General features: G+C 43.7%; 1 protein-coding gene across 1 annotated transcript in view; it reads left to right on the forward strand.

Moving 5' to 3' along the window:
- The first annotated feature begins 1,170 nt into the window (after window positions 1–1,170).
- LOC138955691 (serine-rich adhesin for platelets-like) overlaps window positions 1,171–13,570 on the forward strand; it is a 13,824-nt gene continuing 1,424 nt past the window's right edge. The window contains exons 1-6 of the mRNA XM_070327246.1: window positions 1,171–1,388; window positions 6,796–7,004; window positions 7,459–7,656; window positions 10,054–10,165; window positions 11,726–12,181; window positions 12,969–13,145. Of these exons, the coding sequence (XP_070183347.1) occupies window positions 1,263–1,388; window positions 6,796–7,004; window positions 7,459–7,656; window positions 10,054–10,165; window positions 11,726–12,181; window positions 12,969–13,145 (1,278 nt within the window). The 5' untranslated portion in view covers window positions 1,171–1,262. The remainder of the gene's footprint in view (window positions 1,389–6,795; window positions 7,005–7,458; window positions 7,657–10,053; window positions 10,166–11,725; window positions 12,182–12,968; window positions 13,146–13,570) is intronic.

Consider the following 13,570-nt stretch of genomic DNA (forward strand, 5'->3'; position numbering starts at 1 on the left):
TAAGCAGTTGTTTGATGGTAGCCTGTATATGATTAAAAATAAGCCAAATACGAAAAATGAAAGGAAAGAAAAGTGTAATTACTGCTGTAGAAAAACCTTGTGTATATAATTTTTAGTTGAGGAAGTTTGGTGTACAAGTAGATACGGAAATTTGGACCCTTGCCTATGTTTCTAAAGAAGTGAGGTTAAGAGAATTGCAATGGAAAATGTTACATAACATATATCCAACAAATATCTTATTATGTAAAATGCAAGTCAGGGAGAATAACAGATGTTGTATATGTTGTACGGAAGTTAATTTTGTTGAACATTTCTTTTTTATGAGTGTATACCGGTAAAGTTGTTTTGGACGAAGATAGAAAATTGGATAGAGGAAAAGCTTGGATTAAGGGTTAAGTTTAAAATGCAGGATATAATATTTGGCTATTAAGACACAAGTTGTTGTAAAAAGATGAGACATTTTGTAAATCACGTAATATTAATTGGGAAAATGTGTGTTAGTATTTTTAGAAAGACAACTTGTTGGGGATCAGTGTTTGTAATTTTTTGAGTTTCAAATATTAAGTAGATAAATTGAATTGTAAATATAAGGAATATTTCCATTGTAAATAGAAAATGTCCATGTTTCGTGAGCGTAATAATATACCTTTATGTTGGAGTTAAAAAGAAAAAAGAAAAAAAAGACCAATGAAGAAGGATGCTCACCGCCTATTTACAAGGAAAAAAAAGGGAAAAAAAAGGAAATTAAAGGAAAGAAAAAAAAGAGAAGGAAACAGTTAAAGGAAGGGTTGAAGCAGCCTGCATGCAACTGAGGTAAAAACACACATACACACACATATGTATACACACACACACACTCATGCGCGGGCGCACGCACGCCCGCACGCACACACACACACACACACACACAAAAACACACACACACACAGGCACGTTGGCACGCACTCACGAACAACACACACACGTACGCACACACACGCGCACACACACACACACACACACACACACACACACACACACACACAAACACACACACACGTACACATACACACATACACACACACACACACACACACACACACACACGCAGGCACGTACGCACGCACGATCGCCCGCACGCACGCACGCACGCATGCACGGGAGGATTAATTTTAATTGAATTCCATCGTGTGTATGATTGTGTGTGTGTGATTGTGTGTGTGTGTCTGTGTGTGTGTTTTGGCGTTGTACATCGCCCTGAGTATCTAGATACTGGCGTTGGCATGGCTGGGACAGAATTCCGCGTGGCCTTCATTCAGCACGTGCCAACGAATAACGTTGACGACTACCAGCCCTCCGCTCAGACCCTCACGCTCCACCTTACCAATGTGGGCACCGCTATTGCCACGGTTAGTTCACGAAAGCTGCACCTCACCAATGTAGGCACCGCTATTGCCACGGTTAGTTCACGAAAGCTCCATCTCACCAATGTGGGCACCGCTATTGCCACGGTTAGTTCACGAAAGCTGCACCTCACCAATGTAGGCACCGCTATTGCCACGGTTAGTTCACGAAAGCTCCACCTCACCAATGTGGGCACCGCTATTGCCACGGTTAGTTCACGAAAGCTGTACCTCACCAATGTAGGCACCGCTACGGTATTGCCACGGTTAGTTCACGAAAGCTCCATCTCACCAATGTGGGCACCGCTATTGCCACGGTTAGTTCACGAAAGCTGCACTTCACCAATGTGGGCACCGCTATTGCCACGGTTAGTTCACGAAAGCTCCACCTCACCAATGTGGGCACCGCTATTGCCACGGTTAGTTCACGAAAGCTCCACCTCACCAATGTGGGCACCGCTATTGCCACGGTTAGTTCACGAAAGCTCCACCTCACCAATGTGGGCACCGCTATTGCCACGGTTAGTTCACGAAAGCGCTGTTCACATAGCCAAGTTACAACCAACTTTCGAGCGATTTTAGTCTAACAAAAAAGTTGGTTGATAGTTGGTGCCGGTTTGAACAGCGCAACGGTCCGACCTATTACAAGCCAGCGATTGAAGATTTTAGTTCCACCTGGGCCTGAGAGACAGCTATAATTTCATAACACGTCCACTGGCAAAGATCCAATTTCATATAAAATGATACAGCAGTTCCCTGACTGCCTCCTTGACATACTGCTAAAGTTTTTTCCAATCCTGTTATGAAAGCAACACAATTACTAAGGCGTGGAAAGAAGCGTTGGTGGTAGCAATCCCAAAAGACGGAACACCAAAGCAGTTAGCATCTAGTTATGACTAGACTTCAGCTTCAGACAGACAGAGAAATGTTCTTGCATCCACTCCATGCATGCAGCAACAACCCAATGAAATTGACTTAAGAGTGATGACAGCTTCGATGGGATTTTAATCCAGTAGCTATAAAGCGAGATTGGCAAAATAAGGGCACAAAGGCGGCAGTAGGCATGGCTTTTAAAAACCCTATCCCCCTAAGCTGAAGAAGCCTAATCCGTAATAGGACCGGAGGTAGTTTCGTATTCTACGAACTGATCGATTCTTTTACCCCCTACGCAGCCTCTTTTTCGCGAAGACTTCCGGCTCTTTGGCAGCGGGCCCCGCGTGCATACGGCCGCTGAAGGAAATGTACCCTTTCAGATTCTAGTCGTATGCCAGCATGCGATCTGATCCTAGTTACCATTCGTAGATGGAGAAAAGGTCAACAACTAGGGGACCCAGTATCCGTTCATACCTCCGCTTACATCGGCGTTCGGGAATTCCAGAATCCTGGGTATTTGGTGCGCTTTGCGCAACCACACCTTTGTATTTAGGTGTCTACATTGAATTTCTTGGCTAAAGCCTATGTTACATTTTATGTAAGCCACAGTTACTTGTATTAGCCATGTCTACTTATGCCATCAACTTTATAATAGCTTGTGACAGTGCAATTAAAAAGCGCTGCCTACTGCGCCAAAGTACCAGACAAGTAAATGTACACACTAAAAGAAAACATGTATAACTGGTTGGAGATAACCCAAACCTTGAAGACCTGAAAGCGGATTACCCTTTGTCAACATAAAGCAAATAGAAGAACAACATTTGTAACTGATGTTCCTGGTTTAAACTAACTGATACCAAGCACACAGAATAGGAGATGACCCATATTCTGTCCAACAACCCCCCCCCCCCCACATCCCCCAGGCACCTGAATAGGAGATAACCCGTATTCGGGCCAACATAACCCCCCCCCCCCCACATCCCCAAGGCACCTGAATAGGAGATATTTCAAGAAAGTGGGGTAAACCCAGGTAGGATGGCCCACATTCCCATTCACCCCTTCCCCTTTTGGTTCATGGAATCCCCCATTATCATCCCTGATCATGATCTGGGTGTAACAAAAAAAGATAACCCTGTACTTGTCTCATCAATAGTACGAGAAATAATCTCAAACAGTTAAAAAGATCACCTACAGATATTTACTGACGGCTCAAAACAAAATGATGACCAAGCTGACTGTGCTTTTGTCATTCCTGACCTCAAAATAACAAAAAAAATTAAACTCAATAAGGATGTGTCCATTTTCACTGCAGAAATGTACGCCATCTTAAGAGCATGCCACTATGTCAATGACCTCCCTCGACCCCCAACAAGGGTCGTGATTCTCTCCAACTCAAAATCAGCTCTGCCTGCTCTCCAAAATGGTTCCAGAAATCGGGAAGAGCTTCAGACGGAAATATTGTTCCTCTGTCACCAGATCATTGCCTCTGGGACAGAACTGACCCTTGTGTACATCCCCTCTCACACAGGGATCAGAGGCAATGATATGGCTGACAGAGCAGCAAAAGAGGCTGTCACAGATCAAGCAGCATTTCATGACCTAAAATTAACAAAGACGGAAGCAAAACACAAAATGGCCAAAGTTGCCTGGTGTCACTGGGAAACAGAATTAAAAACAGAAGGCAATGCCCATGGTTGGCTTATTCTGTCCCGACAAACAAAACAAAACAGGCCTACACTCCCCAACCCCCTCCTTAAAATACTTCGCAGAATTCGCACGGATGGATGCGCTTACAAGTTCTTTCCCTGTCTCTGTGAATGTGGACAGTTGCTATCTTTTTTACACCTCTTTGACCGCTGCCAATCACTCCAACAAGATTTCCGCAACCTACACACCCTTGTCAACGAACACAAACTGAAACCCCATGAGTTTTTAGATAAACATTGCACGCTTCAATGGAAGCCAGCATACACCCTGTGTCTCTCAATATATAAGGCTGAAATAGGACATCTGTTCTGAAAACCTCATCCCCTTTCCTCCTTCCCACCCGTGAATCCTCTCTCCCACCGACCCCTCCCCCCCCCCCCACCCTCCCCTCCCACGCCCAACAACTAAAGCGCCTAAAACACAAAGCATAGCTGTACTCAATTGATCAAACAAGGCTTAAGCACATACTGCCCTCCTACCTGAACTTAAGTTCCCCATTCTGATATAGCATTTTAGCAAGTTGTTTCAATATTTTCCTTTGGCTAAATTAAGATTTGTAAAAAAAAAAAATTTAATTTTAAAATTTGTTTCTTAAATTTTTTTTATTTTTATTTTTTATTTTATTCTTTTAAATTTTTAAAATTTTTTTTTTTTATAACTTATTCAACAACAAATATTAACATATTCTACATACATACAAAGCAAATAAGCCTACAAAACCGCTCCAGTCCAACCATATTCCGCGTACACAATCATTACTTCCATCCCCATTTTGAAATATCGCAACAACAGACTTCCAGATACATAACACGATCATATGACATTGTGTTCTCTGTTTGGATGTTTGTCCAGTGTCTTGTCCCCACATAAAGCCTATTAACTCTACCTGTCCCAAGATAGGCCAAATGGTTCTAAGAGGACGTTAAAACTAATTATCATTAGCTATAATTTCGCCTGCAACCATAAAGCCTGTCGGGGTAAAACACTTGATAATCGGGGGAGAAGCCGTCGCAGTAGAGCAGCGCTCAATGGAGTTCTTGAGTTGCTACTAAATCGGTGCTGGATCGGGGCTAAGTCGTCGGCACTGTTCACATGCATAACGTTTTGCCGAAATGGTAATTTTGCTTCCAACGTAGAAAAATTCGTCGATAATCTTGATCTGTATTTCCTTCGTCTGTAGTGGCTAGTCTTGCCGGTTTGTTGAGCGCTGTTCTAATCCGAAGGCCAGTCTCCCCCTATGCTCAAGTGTTTTGTATGGTTGGAGGCTATATAAGCTGTGTCTTGGGCCTGGAAGGGATCGATTCTTCCTTTGTTTGCGACGACGGGATGCCTGTCTACGAGCTGCCCAGTCGAGCACCACCTAGAATGGGAGAAGTGACAGCTAGCACCCTTGTCTGACTCCAGTAGTATCTAGGAACTCTTAAGACAGCTTCCCGTCGTGGGTGACTTGGTATGAGAAATCCTCGTAGAGCTGCTTTGTGATTTCCACCGCTGTCCGGGTACACAATACCGGTGTGGGACAATCAAGACAGGAGCTTCGGTCCACACTGGCAAACGCCTTCTCGAAGTCGATAAAACCCATGTATGTGAAGGTGCCTTTTTTATCTGATAGCTTTTGCAGTACAGTTAGCACTGTGTTAAAGAGGACACAGGCACAGTCATTCCCATGTACACGACTTGGCTCACCACTTCAGATAAGGCAACGTGTGTTTGTGTACTTGTTTTGCTGCAGTTGTAGAGTTTTAAGAAACCTCCACCAATATTGATTCATGAATTATTTTAATATTTTCATTTATTTTTACATCTATTTGCGTGTGTATATATGTGTGTGTGTGTGTGTGTGTGTGTGTGTGTGTGTGTGTGCGTGCGTGCGTGCGTGCGTGCGTTCGTGCGTGTGTGTGTGTGTGGGGGTGCGTGCGTGTGTATGTGTGTGTTTGAATGAATCTTTTACATCTTCTTGGGAAGATTATTTGTATTCATCGAGACTGTTGGTTATATAAGAATCGTACATTTATTTTAATGTTATGTTTTCGTCGTCCGCTTGTCTTCGTGTTAATGCGCCACCAATGTAATTTCTCAGATTGAGATGATAAAGTGAATTTGATTTGATTTGATGTGTTTACATGGGATAAGCCCATTCTTCTGCTGGGATACATCCCAAGAATGAACAGCCTGGGTGCTCTGTGTTCAGAACAGTAGGGGTTTGTTCGAGGATTCGCCGGGCGCAGTGGCGTGGTGGTAAGACGTCGGCCTCCGAATCGGGAGGTCGGGAGTTCGAATCCCGGTCGCTGCCGCCTGGTGTGTTAAGAGTGGAGATTTTTTCCGATCTCCCAGGTCAACTTATGTGCAGACCTGCCAGTGACTTAACCCCCTTCGTGTGTACACGCAAGCACAAGACCAAGTGCGCACGGAAAAGATCCTATAATCTATGTCAGAGTTCGGTGGGTTATAGAAACACGAACATACCCAGCATGCCTCCCCCTAAATCGGCGTATGCTGCCTGGATGGCGGGGTAAAAACGGTCATACACGTAAAAATCCACTCGTGCTAAAAACATGAGTGAACGTGGGAGTCTAAGCCCATGGACGAAGAAGAAGGAGAAGCAGAAGAAGAAGTTCGAGGATTCTATTTCTTGAAAGTCACTAGTGTCAATCTGCAAAATCAATGTATTGAAATAAATGAAGTGTGCACAGAAAGTAGTTCAGGATGCTGATTATTGGTATGTGTCCATGCGGAGGGAGGGTGTTATCCTATGAAAACCCTGGGCAGATCTGAGATTGTGAATTGAACTGTTTTCACTGGAAGGTTTGTGTCTGTAACGTGTCATTTTCAGGTGGAAATACAGTCCCTTGGCCTGGCTTTGCCCAGTGAAGCGATCTGCATTATTCCTGCCGGCGAGACTCAAATGGTAGTACTGGACTCACACCTCGTCCTGATAGGCGCAGGGATCCACGCACAGAACGTGCATGTAACGAGCGATGAGAGGATCCTAGCTGAGGCATCCATGAGCTATTTTACGACCGGCAAAAAGTCTTTAGGAGGGTAAGTGCGGAATTGTATTTGTGATGCGTATCAAATCTAACCACGCGCTTTCGTATCAGAGATTACGCTAATTGTAGAGCAAGCCAAAAGGCAAATTTCTGTTTTAAACAGACAATACAGAGTGTTTTGTCTTGTTTCTCTTCTTTCTTTTCTAACTTGACTTCTGTCAGATTAAATACATTAATGGCACTTGGTAAGTGTGCTTTGAATTTCCAATGTTAAAGTTCAAGATTGCCCACATGGATCCATTGCTAAGTACAAGCTAACAGCTGGATAGATCCGATATCACTTTACAGAGCTCTCTTGTTTCCTGTTATGCTTCTTTTGTCTCTGGTTATTTCCTATCTTTTGTGTTGGTCGATTCACAAGCACTGCTTCAGTAGCCAAAATCAGTTCCTTAAATATATAAGATAATTATGGAAAGTGCTCAAAGCTTGGTTTTTTTCTCCAAAAGGTTTGCAGTACTTCCTGAAGCAGCCCTGGCCGCCGACTACATTGCTGTGACGCATTGCGTCGTGAAAAACTGCGTCATTGTTGTCTTGGCAACCGAGAACAACACGAGGGTCGCAGTCAGCATGAGAATCAGCAATGGTGGGAGGGCCGATTTCAACAACCAAACGTTTGCCGACGGAGAAAACATTACCGTAACCGGGTAAACATGAGCCGATTTCTACATACAAGATATTTTTGGATAATTACAGGTGTTTGTTCATATGTTATGCAATCTTCCGGAAATATGTTTAAACCCCGTCCCATGTGTGTGGACGTACATTCAAAAAACAATATCGTGACTTTGCGTGCATATAGACATGATTGTTACAAGTACTGCCAAACTGTCAGTTGAGTTTAACCATAGGTGTACGTTTGCCAGTCGACCTTCAGCTGTTAGTTTACCTTTTTCCCTTCCAAGGCAGGCGCTGATATTGCAGATGACTGGACTGGGTGGCCGAGTGGTAACGCACTTGCGCTCGGAATCGAGAGGTTGCGTGTTCGACCCTGGGTCGGGCCGCTATTTTCTCCCCCCTTTCCTAACCTAGATGGTGGGTTCAAGTGCTAGTCTTTCGGATGAGACGAAAAACCGAGGTCCCTTCGTGTACACTATATTGGGGTGTGCACGTTAAAGATCCCACGATTGACAAAAGGGTCTTTCCTGGCAAAATTGTATAGGCATATATAAAAATGTCCATCAAATACCCGTGTGACTTGGAATAAAGACCGCGAAAGGTGAACATTCGCCTAACAGGCTTGAGGTTTGCTGGTCGATGTGAATGCGTGATATATTGTGTAAAAAGTTCCATCTCACACGGCATATAGCGCTTTGAACTTAGGATAAGGCGCTATATAAATAAAGAGAATAATAATAATGATGCATTTTCAATCGTCATTCTGTAAGTTAGCAAATGGCTTAACGGTACAAAAACTATTGTAAAATATGAAACAAACTTCACATTTATTTTTTTATTTCAAAGTCTATGCACGAACATTCACACACGAACACCAACGCTCATCCGCACACATGTACGCTTGCATGAATAAGCACGGACGCATACGCACATACATGCGCACAATACTAATAAGCAAACTTGTACATCAAACAGAAACTTCCCACAATCTACTTCATGTTCCAGTCATAAATCGGCTTACCATACTTTCCCTCCACTGCCCGAGACTAAGCCCCCTTTTCAACCCTATGGGTTTTTTCCTTCTCCATTATCACAAAGCAATATATTTGAATAGAGGAAAGTAAAGTAGGCCTAATAAACAGTTGGAATAATATACGCGCTTGGTACAACAATGTCAGATAACCTTTAACTCAGTGCAAGTGTTTGAATTGTCCTGGCTGGCAAATTTCAAAGGCCCTACCAACATATCGATCGATCAATTCGATCAAAATCCTACAGCAGCTAACTGTGTTGTGCCATCTACTAGAACAATCTCTACATTTAGCTACAGTCATCAAAATGCATGGTTTCTAATACATAATCTCGCACACATAAAAGGCATTGTTTGGCGACTGGCAGTCGGAGGTATCGGCTTCTGCAGCCGTTTTGTTCCCAAGTTAACTTCCGTTACGGAAAGCGATTTCTGCAGCATAGCTTCTTTAAAAAACCCACATGTAACGCACTTCTGCCACATGTATAAAGTCGTATTTGTCATTACTTTATCATTTTCTTCTCCATATGTTACAAAATGCTTGGTTTCTTACACAAAAGCTCGTGTGACATAACATGCGTTGTTTGACGACTAGCAGTCGGAGATGTCTGCTGTAGCCATTTTTTCTCCAAGAACCGTCAGCATCCAGTATGGACGGCGATTTTTGTCATTTCTGCAGCGCACCTTCTTTTAAGCGAAAATGTAAAGTACCATCGTCTTATACAAAAAGGCGGATTTGTTTGTCATAAATCTATCACTCTCTTCCACATCTAAAACAGCCAGTTACTTTAATCTTAAAAGTTGATTTGATTCGACTTACGCTTTATTGCCTGATAACTAATGCAGACTTCCAAGGTACTGTCCTTTCCGCATATACGACCAGGCTCACTGCCACAGACATTCTGTTCATGTTTCTGCGTGGATTAAAACATCCGTTCACTGACAAATACCAACAATCAATAGCTAGCATTGATGCATTCTGTCCAGTGTCGGATTTTGTTTTACAAATGATAAAATGTATGTGCTCATACATTTCCTCTGGGAGTATGGGTGAGTATGTGTGGGTGTTTGTATGTGTGTGTTTAAGTGTGTGTGTGTGTGTGTGTGTGTGTGTGTGTGTGTGTGTGTGTGTGTGTAAGTGTGTGTGTGTGTGTAAGTGCGTGTGTGTGTGTGTGTGTGTGTAGTGTGTGTGTGTGTATGTGTGTATGTGTGTACGTGTGTGTGTGTGTGTGTGTGTGTGTGTGTTTGTGTGTGTGTGTGTGTGTGTGTGTAAGCGCGCGCACGTTTGTGTGTAGGTTTTGAGCTGGAAAGTGTTGCTCATGCATGGATGCTCTCTGCACGAGTATAAGATATTACCTTGTGTTCGCACGTTCATTGGAAATGGCTTTAATTCCAGACTTAACAGCGGAGAATCGGTCCAAGTACTGTGTTTTGAATGTGACATGACTGGAAGCAGAATACACAGCGACGAAAAGGTAGCAGTGTTCTCCGGCGGAGAATTTACTGAGGTTAGTCTTCTTCTTCTTCTTCTTCTTCTTCTTCTTCTTCTTCTTCTTCTTCTTCTTCTTCTTCTTCTTCTCCTCCTCCTCCTCCTCCTCCTCCTGCTCCTTCTCCTCCTCCTCCTCCTCCTCCTGCTCCTGCTCCTGCTCCTCCTCCTTCTTCTTCTTCTTCTTCTTCTTCTTCTTCTTCTTCTTCTCCTCCTCCTCCTCCTCCTGCTCCTGCTCCTGCTCCTTCTCCTCATCCTCCTCCTCCTCCTCCTCCTCCTCATTTTCCTCCTCCTCCTCCTCCTCCTCCTCCTCCTCCTCCTCCCTCCTCCTCCTCCTCCTCCTTCTTCTCCTCCTCCTTCTTTTTCTTCTTCTTCTTCTTCTTCTTCTTCTTCTTCTTCTTCTTCTTCTTCTTCTTCTTCTTCTTCTTCTTCTTCTTCTTCTTCTTCTCCTTTGCTATTGAGGTTCGTAAACAAACGATCGGCAAAGCACATTAACTTCACGACATTCATACATCCACTTTTCAAAAAAGACTCACACGAACAAAAACGTTCGTGTCTTGTGATCTGAAAACAAAGTCAAGCCAGCAGAAATATATCTAAACTTGCAGCTTTGAAAGATATCTTCTGTCCCGTGTTAATAAGGTACATGCTCAGCCTGACGATGACCATACGAGTATTTTTTTCCCCTCAACTAATATGAGGAAGTCGCCGAAACAAACTCTTTTCCCCACATCCATTGTCATTTCCTCGGGAGACCTATCCCTATCATTTCCCCTCACTGTACATATAGCACTGATTTTCAATGAACTACGCTCGTATATGTTTTCAGTAAATTTAACAATTCCCTGCCCCTAAAAATCAGGAAATGTACCAATTTCCTGGCGTTTTTTAGGGAATTTAAATCCCCGAATGCATGAAATATTAAAGTTATAAATGTACTGCAATTTTTAGGAAATTTGTAAAATTCCCTGGTGTTGTAAAGTGACTGTTACAAGATTATACACTCTTACCATATATCAACCTAACTAGATGAATACCCGCTTCGCCGGGTACGGCTTCGCCGAATACCCGGCTGCGCCGGGGACGCCGGTTTCGCCGGCGCACCGCACGAAGGAAGGGAGATAAACGCGCAAAACACTGGAGAAGATAAGGAAGAGTAATACCCGGCTTCGCCGGGACAGTGACCTTCTAAAAATAGTATAACGGGAATATGGATTGAGCGTTGTCGACAGTGACCTTCTAAAAATAAAAACGGGAATATGGATTGACGCCACACGAAGGAAGGGAGATAAACGCAAAACACTGGAGAAGATAAGGAAGAGTTACTGGGAATGGATCTGGGAAGATGAACAGAAAAACCAAAATCGGTTCAGCGCTGCGCGCTGAGAGCACGTGTTGAACATTCTCATCGACCAGGTTGTGTCCGGGGTCTACCTGAATATGCCCACCAAATTTGAAGCAGATCCATCGAGAACTTTGGCCGTGCATCGCGAACACACACACACACACAGACACACAGACACTAGTCGTATATATATATATATATATAGATGTAAACAAGTAAACATTTTATCTGTGACAGTTCTTGGACAGGCCGTCCGACGACCTAGCCGTGGAGCAGATGATTCCACTGAACGCCATCGGCAGAGAGTATGTGGTCGGTTCTATCTACGTCACTGACGTAGCAACTCTTTTGAAGATCGTGCCTTTGCAAGCAGGCGACCAGTTTCTCTACAATAACGTGTCCTACACGGCCACAAGGGATAGACAGGTGTTTGAATTTGAAAGCAATATTACAGAAATAGTGCACATTCTCGCCGACATTCCAGTTTTTGTCGGCCAACTCACCGGCTGCACGACCGCCGGAAACAATCCGGATTTGACGATGACTCTTCCGGTTCCAGTGGACCATTGGGAAACGTCGTACCAAATGTACGTCTCGTCCAATGAAATCACGAGTTCCAATCGCAATGAGACTTTTCTGTGCCTTCTGGTTCCTCTCGGAGTTGAAATAACAGTTCTGGGTTCTGACTCACAGGTAAGTGATGAGTTCTGAATAGTTTTGTCATACTGCAAACAAGAATGTAGCATGTGACATCCTCAGTGCCTGAGTTATATTTTCTGATTGATTTGTCATGAATACAGGGTGTTGCCATACGTGTTGCATAAGGGAAGACGTACATTTAAAGTGGTACATTTGCATTGCTCTAAGAAAAATCGCTAAACAATAGTTTACTTGCTCCAGGCCTTCGAACTGTTTGTATTTATTTGAGTGTCATTTGCTTACTCCATATAAACGACATTAGTTTGCAAGAAAGCAATGCGTAGTTTACGTGACAGTGGTTTCAATGTTTTGGAAAACATCTTCTCTATCCTCTGTAGTTCTTACTGAGCCAGATGACTGTAAACTGGAGGTCACGACAGACGGCCTTGTGACAATTCAGCACAGTTTAATTGTCACTTGACCATGCATTCATTTTTAAAACTCTTCTACTCTACAAGCCAGTGTTGTTTTAGTTGGTTTATTTAAATCTAGTTTATCTCCTCTGCAGACCAGAGTGAGCCAGATGAAGAAAGAGGACTGTAAACTGGAGGTCAAAACAGACGGCCTGTGGACAATTCAGTACAGTTTCATTGCTACTTTACCTTGCAGTCATGTTTCACAGTTACTTTACTTGACAGCCATGTTCCACTGATACCCTGCAGTCATGTTCCACTGATACGTAGTTACCCTGCAGCCATGTACCACTGTTGCTCTACCTTGCAGTCATGTATTATTGTTACTTTACTATGCAGTATTTGTTATTGTGTATGTTGTCGTGCAGGCCACAGTGAGCCAGATGACACAGGAGGACTATGTCCTGCTGACAGTGGAGGTCATGACAGACGGGCTTGTGACGGTGCGGTGTGTCAACTCTACCAATTGTCAGCCCTTCACTGGCTACATGCTGCACAACATGAGAGCAAGGTCTTCTGCTTTCGCTATGAGGAAAACGTTGATGGTGAGACGCAGAACTTGTGACTATCATTCTTTTGAAACAGGGTGAATGAGGAATAGCAATATGTGTGACTGAGCGACTAAGCCGGCATAAAACAAATAGACAGACAGGTAGTATAGGTAGGAATGTCGCTGGAGGCAGGCACAACAACAAACACACAGGCACACAAGCATACGCATTGCCAGACACACAGACACATTTACTCTCTCTCTCTCCCTTTCATCACACACACAACCTACCCCCCCCCCCCCCACACACACACACACCCACACACAAACGCATACACACACTGACACACCCACACACATGCACGAACGAACGCACGCATGCATACACGCACACACACACACACACACACACACACACACACACACACACACACACACACACACACACACACACATACACACACACACCTGGGCTTGTCA

This window comes from Littorina saxatilis, linkage group LG2 (assembly GCF_037325665.1).
Source record: "Littorina saxatilis isolate snail1 linkage group LG2, US_GU_Lsax_2.0, whole genome shotgun sequence".
NCBI lineage: Eukaryota > Metazoa > Mollusca > Gastropoda > Littorinimorpha > Littorinidae > Littorina > Littorina saxatilis.